A 14,597-nucleotide genomic window follows, 5' to 3' on the forward strand; every position below is an offset into this window, starting at 1 on the left:
GTAGGTACCCAGCTTTAAGGGTTCTTTCCAGTCTGTGGTGATCAAAGTTACATTACTAAGAGTAGGATTGGCGTTTTGAAAAAACTCTTTCAAATTTAATTGGAAAGGGATTTTAGATAAAAATAATGACTTCCTCTGATATGGGAGGAATCTTGACATAACCTTTTAAAACCTTAAAGTTTCTCATGCTTTTGGAAGGGATTTCTTAAGGGACTATCATACTGATTTGTTTAAATGAAAAAAACAAACAAAAACTTTTTCCATAGAAGGTACACAATTCTCCATTGATGATTCATTTGAGTTTGTTTTTCAATAATTTTATTACATGATGTTCACATAGTTTTGGAAATAATGTAGCTAAAAAAAGTTTTATAATTGGAAGGAATGAATTATGAATATGTAGAACCATATTTTTGTCTTACTTCTGTAATCCTTAGGCTTCTAAAACTCATCATCCAAAAACTGAACCTGTATTAGGCCTCAGTCAAACACCAATTTTACAGCAACCCTTGCCAGTACAAATGATTCCTTCTAGCCAAGTTGATGGCCTGTCCAGTCCTGTCAAGAAGAAAAGAACATCTAGTCCAATAAAGGTATATGTAAATTTTAGAGAAATGAAAATTCCCAATCAAAAATGAAGCTTTTGCCCTGGTCAGGTAACTCAGTTGGTTAGAGCATTGTCCCAATATGGTAAGATTCCTTGTTTGACCTCTGGTCTGGGCAAATACAGGAATCAATCAATGAATGCTTAAATAAGTGGAACAAAAATAGATGTTTCTCTCTCCCTCTCCATCTCCATCTTCCTTTTCCTCTCCCTCTCCCTGTTCATCCTCTTCTCTCTAAAATCAATGAATTTTTTAAAAATGAAGTTTTTATGTGTTCTGAAGAGTTACTTGTCTTATATTTTAAACTTGTTGTATACAAGGGTGAAAAGTTTTCAGTCATTGGCAGTATATTCTGACATGAAGTTGTAGTATTATTTAAATACAAGAGCTATAGCTTTATGTTCATCAAATCATTTTACTCATTTTCCTGCTTTTACAAAATTAATACTCGTTTTTCCACCACATTCTGCTAACATTGTAATACATTAAATTTTGTAGATAATGAAACACCATGTTAGTTTTTCCAACCATTATTTAGTAGAGACTTTTTAAGGTGTACTAAGTTAAATTCATAGGTTTCTAATTTGATTATTCACTTAAAATTATTTTTAAATGATTTTAAAACAGAAGTCCTATGTATAAAAATTCTCCAGTTCTTAGTCTTATGATTTCTCAATACTCATTACAGTTGGAGTTTGAATTCAACCATATATTTTTCAGAATTAAAATTTTTACAGAATAGTTCTGAGAACTCCACCAGTGGTCAGACTGTTTCACACACTTAACTATATAGCAACAGACTAATGCATGGTATTTATAATTACAAAAATTATAGATATGAAATATTCTATCAATAGTTTTTGCCCTATATTAAAATAGTAGTAGGAATCCTTTCAGATATTTTTAGATACTAATATAGCCATTCCATTTTAAGTGGCAATAAGCATATTGAACCCACATTTTTCAGGGCAAACCGCCCCCCTGCAAAAAAAAACAAACAAACACCTGCAAAGTTCATAATTTTGTGTTTTTTAAAAAATTCTTTTAATGAATTAATCCACTCATGTGTTTGAAATGTAAAAATTAATAGAAGATGGGTATACCACTTAAAGGCTCCTTACAGTTCCTGCCTTTAGACACTTAATATCCCTTTCCTTCCAATAATCAATATAAATAACTTCTTTTGTGTTTTTATTTTTAGAGATAATATTGTACATGTACAAGAAAAAATGCTTGTGTTATAGATCCTTTCCTACCTTTGTTGTACAGTAAATGTAGGTAGAATGTTAGGTATATTAGTATTCATGACTTTGAAAGATCTATGTATCTTCCAGACCTTTTTTTGTCTATCTTACTACTTTCTTGTTCTTTTATAGCTACACTAGAGTACCAGTGCATAAAATTCAAGCACGGGTAGGGTCCCTAGGCCTGGCTGGCAATCACAACCGGCCGGGGCCTTCCTTCCCGGCCACCCCGTGGTGATCAGCACATGTCCAATAGTGAGCAATCAAACTCCCTGTTGGTCAAACTCTTGGTGGGTCAAATTGCATATTAGCCTTTTATTATATAGGACTAGAGGCCTGGTACACAAATTTGTGCACAGGGGTGTCCCTCAGCCTTGCCTGCACCCTCTCCAATCTGGTACCCCTTGGTCTGACTGCTGGTTTAGGCCCGATCCCACAGGGCCAAAACCGGCAGTTGGACATACCTCTCACAATCTGGAACTGCTGGTTCTTAATGACTTGCCTGCCTGCCTAATCTCCCGGAACCACCTCTGCCTGCCTGCCTTATCACCCCTAACTGCTTCCTTGCTGGCCTGATCGCCTCTAACTGCTCCTCTGCTCTCCTGATTGCCCCAACCACCTCTGGGACCTGGGACCTGGGCTTTCCTCCCTCTGGCTGGCTGCAGGCACCTGGGACCTGGGCTAGCTTCGCCCGGGCCACAGGCACAGGTGCCTGGAACTTGTGGTGGGACGGCTTTGCCTCGCTGTTTGCAAGCCTGCCTGCTTCCCAACCGCCTGATGAATTAATTTCTTAAAGTGAGGGCTGCCTATTATAGAACTTGTGATCCTGCCAGGCCCTCTTCTCATGGAACTCTCTAGCCCAGGGCCTCAGCCACAGGTGCCTGGGACCAGGTCAGGGCAGCTTCGCAGACACTGGTTCCGGGGGTGGGGCAGCTTCACCTGGGCCGCAGTCGCAAGCTCTTGTGACTGGGGGCAGGCAGCTTCTCCCGGGCTGGGTTTGTCAGGAAGGATGTCCATAAGGTCTTTCTGAAGACATCCAGTCTAATTAGCATATTACCCTTTTATTAGTATAGATAATATTACTTTTTTCCTCCTTGTAAACTGCTGTTGATTTAACTAGATTCCTATTTTTGCACTTTTGGTCGTTTACAATATTTCTTCTACAAATAATGTTGCTTTTAAACTGCTTTGTTATAAAACTATATAATAAAAGGCTAATGTGCAAATCAACTGAATGGCCAAATAATCGGTCACTATGATATCGACTGACTACCAGGGGGCAGACTCTCAATGCAGGAGCTGCCCCCTGATGGTCAGTGCGCCAGAAGCCGGCTCACTGCTGGCGAGTGCAGCTGCTGTGGCGGGAGCATCTCCTGCCTCCGCGGCAGTCAGACATCCCTCAAGGGCCACCCCCAGTGCAAGAATTTTATGCATCGGGCCTTATACATTATAAGGTTAAATAGCTTTATTAAGATTGTAATTTCTTGCTCTAGCCAATTTGGCTTACTGGATAGAGCATTGGCCCATGGAATGAAGGATCCTGGGTTCATTTCTGGTCAAGGTTATACTAGGTTACAGGCTCGGAGTGTTCACAGAAGGCAATCAATCAATGTGTCTCTCTCTGTCTCTTCCGCTTCCTTCCACTCTCTAAGAATCAATGAGAAAATGTCCTCAGGTGAGGATTAATAACAATAACAAAAAGATTGTAATTTCTTCTCTGCAAAATATATTTAACTTAAAACACATAAATAACCTTCTTCAGATGAATTTATGGTTTTTACCATTTTCCTCAAAGAACTTAATCTTTGCATTAATTAGTTTTGGTTAGAAATCATTATTATTGATCACACAAAGGTTCTGAGTTTAGTCTTTTCGGTGAGAGGTTACTTGAGAGTGTCTTATTTCTTAGATTTAACTTTGTATTATTTTTCATTTTATTAGCACTTGGAACAACTACATGCAAATAAAGATAATTTAAATCCAGCACAGAAGCTGATGCTGGAACAGTTGGAAAATCATTTTGTTTCAATGCAACAAGTATGTATACCATTTTTATTCCAGTATTTGTTATGTTAATTGTTTTTCTGGACTAAAATGTTATTTAGAGTATTTTTAATGCTCAACTTTCTACATATATTCAATAGAATTTATATATCTGAATTTAAATACTAATAAATAGATTTTTCTTTTAAATAGACATAAATAAATTTAGAACAAAACACTGGTATTTTGCTCTTTATTTGCATAATGTTTCAGGCACATTCTGTAGACTTATTTTTAGTATTTTATAATAAACAATTACCCAGACTGAGGTGGAGCTATTTTAAGGATCGTTTGATAGCAAAGATTTGGCATACATGTAATCGAATGGAAATTTTAAGTCCACTCATATGATGGAAAATAAGATCTGTATACTGCTTTTTATAATTTTCAAGTGCTTTTTTTGACCTCATACCATTAATAAGTTTTCTTTAAAGAATCAAAAAGACTTCTACTGTACCCATATGAACATTAGGTGTCATTTTTAAAATGTATGTTTTTTAATCTAGAGAGATTTAATGTTATACTAAGTTAGATATGTATTGATAACATATTATCAGAGTCACACAAAGCAGTTTTTATTTTTTGTTTTTGAACTTGAGACAAACTACTGGATTTCCTTATTTGCTAATAACTGATTCATCTGTGCCTGCAAATTCCATCTCCAGCAACCATATTCTCTGCTGAGAGTATGTAGTGTCTCTCAGCTTGAAGTTTACTCTGCTTGTTTTGAAAAACCTTTGTCCAATGGACCTTTTTCTGCAGGCTGTGCTCCTTGCGGCACACCAAAAACACTAGGAAGTGCAGACACTATTTTGGTAGGCAATAATTATGTAACAGGAAGTGGAAGTAATGGAAATGTCCCTTACCTACAGCAAAACACACTCACTCTACCTCATAACTGCATAAACCTGAGCAGCAGCACAGAAGAGCCATGGAGAAAACAGCTATATAGCTCTACTCAGGTAAAAAAAAAAAAAAAAAAAAAAGATTAGCTGTTTTGTTTGCTCTTACATACTCATTTTTTTGGCTTTTGTACATTTTAAGAAGAAATAAGTATGTAAGGAATATTATTTTTAAAAACATTTTTAATTCATAATTATATGAGAATTTTAAGTTTTATGGTATTATTACTATATTGAAGCAGTCACCAAACTTTTGGACCTCACAGACCACCAGTGGGAGATGACCGCTGCTATAAAGTTAATTCAGTCTTTGTACATTACATTCGGTTATATAATAAAAATTATGTTAGGATAGAGTGGAATAAAGGAACAGAAGAGATAAATACCAATAACCTTACAGTTCTCCGAAATATTAATAATTAAGTCATGAGGACCCTGTATTTTTGTTTTGTTTTTTTAAGCCCCACGTGAGAATATGTTTATTGATTTTAGATAGGGGAAGAGGGTTAAACAGAAAGAGAGAAACATTGATTGGTTCCCTACCATACACACCTAGACCATAGATTGAACCTACAACCTAAATATACAGTAGGTCCTCAAGTTACATTGGAGATCCATTCGTATGGCGTGATGTAACGTGATTTTCGCCGTAACTTGGAACCCACCTACATAAGCACCTACGTTACGCACATGGAGCACATACACAGCAGTATTGAAGTGAAACAGTAAAAAAAAATTTAAAAGAAAGATAACAATTCCTGACCTTTACTTGTGGCAAATAAATAATAAAAAACAAAGCACATATGTACATATGTTGATATGATGGAATTTTATTTTTTTTAATAAATAAATGGGAGATGGTGATGTAACCACTAAATGACATACGTTAAGTCCAGTGTAACCCGAGGACTGCATGTATTCTCTGACCAGGAATTGAATCCACAACCTTTGGGTGTATAGTACAATCCTACAACCAACTGAGGCAGCAGGCCAGGCCCATGTTTTCTTTATTTGCAATTACTATCTATAAACACTCCCTGAATAAGACCAGTATTATGCCTTGTATGAACATTTTTTTTTTTATCCTCATAAGAGGGTATTTTTTCCATTGATTTCTTTCTAAAGAGAGAGTGGAAGGAAGAAAGAAAGGGAAGCTAGAGTGAGAGAGACACATCAATTGGTTGTCTTCTGCACATCCCTGACCTGGACAGGGAAATCCACAATCTCTGTGCCCTTGACCAGGAATTAAACCCACAGTTCTTTGGACCAGGGGCCAACATTCTAACGAGAGAGTGAAATTGGCCCTGGATAAGCATTTATTTTAATGAGAGAAAAAGACTACTAAAATGTTACTTAACAATAAATTACATTAAAATATAACCTGCAAAACAGACAGTCAATGGGTCCATGCTGCCTAAATGATATTATACTAGGGTCCCAATACACAAATTTGTGCACCTTGAAAAGAACTGTGGGCCGTGAGGCTGCAGTGGGCACAGGGGCAGGTCTTAGCCCATCCTCCATGCCCCTGCCTGGCCCCTTCTGCCACGGCCCCCAGACCCCCGTCTACCGGCAGTCTCACTCCTGCTGTGCCACTCACACATGATGACGGCCCCAATCTCTCCATGCTGTCAGCAGGTGTGAGCAGCAGCTGCTGCCCTGATCACCCAATAGGAGCAGGGGGAGGTGAAGCGCTCAGGGGTGATCGGGGCCAGCAGCTGCCACTTCCACCTGCTGATGGCTTCGAGCAATGCTGGCCGCCGGCAACAGGTGCGAGTAGTGGCTCTAGTGCTGGCTGCAGGTGTGAGCGGTGGCTTTGGTGCTAGCAGTGGGTCTGAGCAGGGCCAGTGCTATCAGCAGGTGTGAGTTGTGGCTGCTGTCCTGATCACCCCTCAGGAGCAGGGGGAGGTGGAGAAGGCCTCCGGGGCGATCAAGGCCAGCAGCCACCACTTGCTCCCACTGATGGCACCGAATGATTGGGACTGGGGCCAGGCAGCAGGTGCAAGTAGTGACACTGGCCATGGGTGCAAGCGGGGCCAGTGCTGGCAGTGGGTGAGAGCAGCAGCTCTGGCGCCAGCAGCTGGTACAAGCGCCAGGTGGGACTGCGGCACATGGGAGCAAAGAATTTTCAGTAACAACAAGAGGCTCGTCCCAATGACAGAAACCGGAGCCCCGCCTTGGTGTAGCACCCCCACTCACCTACTCCACCATCCCACTGCAGCCAACGCCTGCTCTATTCTGCACAAACCCCCTGGTGGTCAGCCCAAGTCATAGCAGCCTGTTCCGCTGTTTGGTCTATTTGCATATTAGCCTTCTATTAAATAGGATATACCTGTGTATATATATAAAAAACCTGCACTAGTGTGGGAAAGTGGCTTAGGAAAAATGAATATATTAAAGTCTTCGAAAATTGAGAGAATTAGAAACAGGAAAAGACAGGTAAAATGTGGTTAGAGTGTAATTTATAGAGGGTGAAATGTGAACCTTAAGAATGGCCATAATTTATCTTGAGGGTAAACTGGAAACATTAAAGGTTTTGCTGTACAGGTTCTTGAATAACTTCTTTTTAAAGACTTATTGATCACTAAGACTACATTTTAGAGCATTTTAGGCTTATTGAAAATTTAGCAGATATTATAAAAAATTCCCAAAACTTCCATTACCCATGGTTTTTCCCCATCTTGAACACCTTATAGAAGTGTAGTACTGATGCCAGGGGCACTAGTGAGGCAAACAGAGTTCTCAACCCAATACTGGGATTCAGGTTCTTGTCGTCATCCAAGAAAGGGTTTGAGAGTGTGAGAGAAAGATTTAACAAATCTCAGTAAATTTATTAAAGCAATAGTATGCTCTCAAGAAGTGAGAGTGGAGACTTTGGAGAACAAGACCCAGATGGGGTCTGGGTCAGATGTTTTTATTAAATGGTAACAGGAGAATAGGATGGTCCTTGGTTTCTGATGTTGGTGGGATGACTACCTGTGCAGCTTGTCCTCCATAATTGTCACAAAGATTTGAGAACAAGTGTAGTTTCAAAATTGTAATATAAATGTACTAGTGCCCCGGTGCACAGATTAATACACATTGAATGGAAATTAATTAGAAGGTGAATGGTGGGGTGGGACTGGGCGAGATGGACCAGATGCCCTGGAGCCAACCTCTTGCGGTCCCTCCCTGACTGGCTGCATCTTGGGCACCACTGCAACTTGAAGGGCATCTGTTGAGTGAGCACGGTCCCTCCGGCAGGTGGGGTCCGTTGGCCTAGCCTGTTGGGGATTGGGCCGAACATGACAGTCCGACATCCCCCAAGCGGTCACGGATTGCAAGAGGATGGTTCTCAAGTGACGAAACCTGGAATAAGGCTCCCTCCTCTCGGTTAACCCAAGAACCACCGCTGCCAAGTCACTGCAGCTCAGTACCTCCTGTGTTGAGCTATGTGTCTGCCCCCTGGTGGTCATTGCGCATCATACCTACTGGTCAGATGGTCACTTAGCCTTTAAATATATACCAGAGGCCCGGTGCACAAAAAATTTGTGCACTCGGGGGGTCCCTCAGCCCAGCCTGTGCCCTCTTGAGGTCTGGGACCCCTTGGGGAATGACCACCTGCTGGCTTGGTCCTGCTCTCCAGGGGGGATTGGGCCTAAGCTGGCAATCAGACATCCCTCTGGTAGCCCAGGAACCCTCGGGGGATGTCCGCTTGCCAGCAGGGAGCAGGCCTAAGCTGCAGTCAGACATCCTTAGTGCTGCTGAGGAGGAGGGAGAGGCTCCCACCACCACCTCTGTACTGGCAGCCGTCAGCTTGTGGCTTGTGGCTTGTGGCTTGTGGCTGAGCAGAGCTCCCCCTGTGGGAGCGCACTGACCACCAGGGGGCAGCTCCTGCATTGAGCGTCTGGCCACTGGTGGTCGGTGTGTGTCATAGTGACCAGTCATTCCCAGTCATTCTGCTGTTAGGGTCAATTTGCATGTTACCCTTATATAGGATAGAGGCCTGGTGCATGGGTGGGGCCGGCTGGTTTACCCTGAAGGGTGTCCTGGATCAGGGTGGGGGTCCCCACTGGGGTGCCTGGCCAGCCTGGTTGAGGGGCTGATGGGTGTTTGCAGGCTGGTCACACCCCCTTCAGGGTGGGGGTCCCCACTGGGGTGCCTGGCCAGCCTGGGTCAGGGGCTGATGGCCGTTTGCAGGCTGGTCAAGCCCCCTTCAGGGTGGGGGTCCCCACTGGGGTGCCTGGCCAGCCTGGGTCAGGGGCTGAGGGCCATTTTCAGGCTGGTCAATCCCGCTCCCCCCCCGACCCCCCCCAGGCAACAGAAGCTCCCAGCCTCTCCTTTTTTTCTTTTTCTTTTTTTTATTCTGGGATTTATTTACCTTCTATAATTGTAACTTTGTAGCCTTGAGAGGAGCTCAGAGCTGGCCAGGGTGGGCAGGAGGGAAGCTTGGCTTCCTTCGTTGCCAGGAGCCACCCAAGCCTTCTGCTTGCTCCAGCTCCTTGGCCATGGCCAGCTGAAAAAAGGTATCTGGGGTTTATTTACCTTCTATAATTGAAACTTTGTTGCTTTGAGTGGAGCTCAGATCCAGCCGCTGCAGGTGGGAAGCTTGGCTTCCTCCATCTTTGGGGCAACCAAGCCTCCTGCTTGCTCCAGCTCCGTGGCTGCCAGCCGCCATCTTGGTTGGGTTAATTTGCATATAGTCGCTCTGATTGGCTGGTGGTTGTGGCTTAAGGTGTAGTGAAAGTACAGTCAATTTGCATCTTTGTCTTTTATTAGTGTAGATAGACTAGAGGTCTGGTGCATGAAATTGTGCACGGTGGGGGGAGGCGGGGTGTCTCTCAGCCTGGCCTGTGCCCTCTCGCCATCCGGATGCCTCAGGGGATGTCTGACTGCTGATTTAGGCCTGATCCCGCAGTCAGACATCCGTCTCTCAATCAGGGACTGCTGGCTCTTGCCTGCCTGCCTGATTGCCCCTGACCACTTGCCTGCCTGTCTGATCACCCCTGACCGCCTCTGTCTCAGCCCTGCACATGGGATCCAGGTTTCCCTCCTCCGGCCGGCCACAGGCAACCGGAACCCGGGCTTCCCGCCCTCTGGAAGGCCGCAGTCACCCGCGACCTTGGCCTGCTTCGCCTGGGCCCTTCCCAGGCACCTGGGACACCAGGTGGCTTTGCCCAGGCGCCAACTTTGTCAGGAAGGACGTCTGGAATGACGTCTGGAAGACGTCGGTCTAATGAGTATATAACCCTGTTATTAGTATAGAATATAGATATTAGAATGTCCCCATTGGTCACTTTTTAGGTGAGTATGGTCACCAAATCTGGTTGAGATGTGTTTTGTTTGTCTTAATTACAGGAAATTGGGGAAGGCAAAAGGGTATAGGTGGTCAGTTACATCAGTGATCTTCCAGCAAGACAGAAAAAGGGGAGAGGTAGAACTTCAGGTTATTGTTCCCTGTTCTAATTTTCCTGCCTCAATATATTAAATTCTATATTGTCATTAACTAAATCCCATAATTCACATTATAATTCATTCTTTGTGTGGGACATGTGAGTAAGCATGTAATGACCAGCACCCATATTCACAACGATACAAAATACAATTCACTAGCCTAAACATACCTTGTGCTTCATCTGTTTATTCCTCATTGCCTTTTCCAGAATGTCATATGGTTGGACTCATATAGAATGTATCCTTTTTAGAATAGTTCTCTTCACTTAGTAATGTGCATTTCAAGTTCCTCCATTTCTCTTTTTGACATCTTAGCTATTTTTCTTTCAAATATACATTTGTTGATTTCAGAGAGAAAGGGAGACGGAGGGAGAGAGAGAAACATCAGTGATGAGAGAATCACTGATTGGCTACTGGATTCTCTCTTGATTATTTCTTAGAAGTTACATCTGAAATGTAATTGCCATACCCAAGGTATCTAGATTTTTTCATGTTAACTTCTTAGCATTTCATACGTTTTCATTCACTTTAACTTGATTTTTGTGAAGGATGTAATACCTCTGTGAAGTTTCATGTTTTTAATGTGCTGTTTTTACTTCCTCATTTTTTGAAAAGACTACTTCTGTTCCATTATATTACATTGCTTCGTTATCACAGATCAGTTGACTCTTTCCATGTGGGTGTATTTCTAGGCTTCTATTTTTTTCCATTAATGAATTTGTCAATTTTTTATGCCAGTACCATGTTGCTTTGGTTAATTTAGCTTTAGTCTAAGTCTTAAAATCAAGTTATGTCAGTCTTCTCTGACTTTGTTATTCTCTCTTTAAATTTGGGTAGCTCTTTTACCTGACTATGTAAACTTGAGAAGCACTTTGCCACCATCTGTAAAAATAATGCTCATCTTTTATTTGCATATATTGAGTCTATATACTAAGTTTATAAGAACTGATGTCAATATTGAGTCTTCTTACCGGTGAACATGGAATGCATCTCCAATTGTTGAGTACTTTATTTCCTTCATTAAAAGGTTTTCTTTGCAATAGCTCTGCATATATTTTGTTAGATTTATCCTTAAATATTTCACTACAAAGGGAGTGCTAATTGGTATTATGATTTTAACTTGAAATCTGACTTTACAATTTGAATGATACATCGACTTCTGCACATTATCTATGCTCCCTTGATATATTGCTTATTACATGCAGGAGGTTTTTATTACTGATGTTGGCAGTGATTCACCTTCCAACAAAGAAAGTTTTATTTTTAATGTGTATTTTTTACATCTTCGTTTTTTATTGCAGTAAATGGACTTTGAATAAACTGTTGAGAAAGCAGCTGAAAATTTTTCTTGTCCTGCTCTTATCAGGCAATGTTGAGTTTATCACTCTGACATATTTTAGCTGTAGTTTTTTGTTAAATATTTTTATCAAATGTAGGAGGCCCACTGTATTTCTCAGCTGTATTTCTAGCTCACTGAGAATAATTTTATCATACATAGATGTTTGGATTTATCATGCTTTGTCTACATCTCTTGTTATGATCAAACTAGTGACTTGGTGCACAAATTTGTGCACGTTAAAAGGGAATTAATTCGAGGAAATATTTTAATACTTGAGGCCCAGTGCACAAAAATTTGTGCACTTGGGGGGATGGGGGGGTCCCTCAGCCTGGCCTGTGCCCTCTCACAGTCTGGGACCCCTCAGGAGATAACGCCCTGCTGGCTTAGGCCTGCTCCCAGGTGGCAGAGGGCAGGCCCAATCCCTAGGTGCAGCCCCTGGTCGAGCTCAGAGCAGGGCCGATTGGGGTGTTGGGGCGCCGCCCCCTGTCATGCACAGAGCAGGGTGGATCGGGAGGTTGCGATGCCACGCCCAGTCATGCTCAGGGTAGGGCCGATTGGGGGGTTGGGGCACCGCCCCCTGTCATACTCAAGGCAGGGTTGATGTGGAGGTTGCGGCGCCACCCCCTGTCATGCACAGAGCAGGGCCAATCGGGGTTGGGACGCTGCCCGCTGTCACACACAGAGCAGGGCCCATCAGCGGGGTTGGGGCTCCTTACCCTGTCACGCACGGAACAGGGTCGATCAGGGGGTTGGGGAGCTCCCCCCTGTCAGGCACAGAGCAGTGCCCATCAGGGGGTTGGGAAGCTCCCCCCTGTCACTCAAAGAGTAGGGCCGATAGTGGAGTTGGGGCGCTGCCCCCTGTCACAGAGCTGCAGGACGATCAGGGGGTTTGGGCGCTGCCCTCTGTCATGCTGATCCCAGTGCTGGGAGGCATATTACCCTTTTACTATATAGGATAGAGGCCTGGTGCATGGGTGGGGCTGGCTGGTTTGCCCTGAAGGGTGTCCTGGATCAGGGTGGGGGGTCCCCACTGGGGTGCCTGGCCAGCCTGGGTGAGGGGATGATGGCTGTTTGCAGCTGGTTATACACACTTCAGGGTGGGGATCCCCACTGGCGTGCCTGGCCAGCCTGGGTGAGGGGCTGAGGGCTGTTTGCAGCTGGTCACACACCCTTCAGGGTCAGGGTCCCCACTGGGGTGCCTGGCCAGTCTGGGTGAGGAGCTGAGGGTTGTTTTCAGGCTGGCGGGTGACGGAAGCTCCCAACCGCTCCTTTTTTTTTTTTTTCTTTTTTTAATTCTGGGCCAGCTTTAGCTCTTAGGCCTCCACTGCTGAAAGTAGATATCTGGTTTGTTTCGGTTCGAAACAATGTATAACTCCAGCTCTGACTCCAGCTCTGAGATCCCAGCTCGCTGAAAGCTTATATTTGTTCAAATGTTTCAAACTGCAGGCTCAGAGGCCTGCAGCGGCAGGCGGGGAACGTTGGTTTCCTCCGTCACTGAAGCAAGCAAGCCTCATGTTAGTTTCAAGCTGCCTGTCTGTCCGCCGCCATCTTGGCTGACAGTTAATTTGCATGTCATCCTGATTAGCCAATGGGAAGGGTACCGGTCGTACGCCAATTACCATGTTTCTCTTTTATTAGATAGGATTGCTATTTGCCCTTTCTCTATAATAGAAGTGTCAGAGATGAAAGAAAATTAGTAAAATGTATATGAATATCTCCCTCCTGTCAGAGTCTGGGGCACACTGCAGGACCCAGAGTCAAGTCCCTGCCCACCCGTGTGCGCCTAGAAATTGCAGAAAGCCCAAATCTGGCCGGCCTCTCCCCTGTCAAGCCCTGCAGGTTGGGGCGGGGTGCAGCCTTAGGTCCGCCATATCAGAGCCAGGTGGGGCGCCCGGTCTCAGGTTTCCCGGCATAGCTTCATGTCCCCCGGCCGGGCAACTGGGTGGGGCAGTGCAGCCACAGGTTTCCTTTCCCTGGGGCCAAGGAGTGTGACCTCAGGTCCCCTGGACTGGCCTCAGGTCCCCTAGCCCTGGTGCGAGGGCATGATGTCCATTTGCATATTAGCTCTTTATTATATAGGACTAGAGGCCTGGTGCACAAAAATTTGTGCACTTGGGGAGGAGGAGGGGGTCCCTCAGCCCGGCCTGTGCCCTCTCGCAGTCTGGGACCCCTTGGGAGATAACGCCCTGCTGGCTTAGGCCTGCTCCGAGGTGGCAGAGGGCAGGCCCAATCCCTAGGTGCAGCCCCTGGTAGGGCTCAGAGCAGGGCCGATTGGGGAGTTGGGGCACCGCCCCCTGTCATGCACAGAGCAGGGCAGATTGGGAGGTTGCGATGCCACCCTCAGTCACGCTCATGGTAGGGCCGATTGGGGGGTTGGGGCACTGTCCCTTCACACTGAAGGCAGGGTTGATGGGGCGGTTGCGGCGCCACCCCCTTTCATGCACAGAGCAGGGCCCATCAGGGGGGTTGGGGCTCCATACCCTGTCATGCACAGAGCAGGGCCAATCGGGGTTGGGGCGCTGCCCCCTGTCACACACAGAGCAGGGCCCATCAGGGGGGTTGGGGCTCTGTACCCTGTCATGCACAGAGCAGGGTCAATCAAGTGGTTGGGGAGCTCCCCCCTGTCACGCACAGAGCAGGGCCGATCAGGGGGGTTGGGGCTCTGTACCCTGTCATGCACAGAGCAGGGTCAATCAAGTGGTTGGGGAGCTCCCCCCTGTCATGCACAGAGCAGGGCCGATCAGGGGGTTGAGGAGCTCCCCCCTGTCACTCACAGAGTAGGGCCTGTAGGGGATTTGGTGCACCGCCCCCTGTCACACTCAGGGCAGGGTGGATCAGGGGATTGGGGCGCCGCCCTCTATCACCCACAGAGCAGGGCCGATCAGGAGGTTGGGGCGCCGCCACTGTCACACTCAGGGCAGGGCCGATGGGGAGATTATGGCTCTACCACATCACACACAGAGCAGGGCCCATGGCGGGGCGGGGGTGGGGGTTGTTGGGGTGCCGCCCTCTATCACCCACAGAGCAGGGC

At 45.2% G+C, this 14,597-nt stretch overlaps 1 protein-coding gene across 6 annotated transcripts in view; it reads left to right on the forward strand.

Annotated features, from left to right (window-relative positions):
* Positions 1-14,597, forward strand: part of LOC132225560 (histone demethylase UTY-like) — a 300,626-nt gene that overhangs the window by 186,266 nt on the left and 99,763 nt on the right. For 5 of the 6 annotated variants that reach the window (XR_009450969.1, XM_059680653.1, XM_059680656.1 and 2 more), the window contains 3 exons: positions 438-593; positions 3,791-3,886; positions 4,765-4,854. Coding sequence is in view for 5 of the 6 variants with exons in the window: in XM_059680653.1 (XP_059536636.1) it covers positions 438-593; positions 3,791-3,886; positions 4,765-4,854 (342 nt within the window). In the remaining variant the exon portion in view is untranslated. The remainder of the gene's footprint in view (positions 1-437; positions 594-3,790; positions 3,887-4,764; positions 4,855-14,597) is intronic. The other variant, XM_059680655.1, reaches the window with a different exon arrangement.

This window comes from Myotis daubentonii, chromosome Y, assembly GCF_963259705.1.
Source record: "Myotis daubentonii chromosome Y, mMyoDau2.1, whole genome shotgun sequence".
Taxonomy (NCBI): domain Eukaryota; kingdom Metazoa; phylum Chordata; class Mammalia; order Chiroptera; family Vespertilionidae; genus Myotis; species Myotis daubentonii.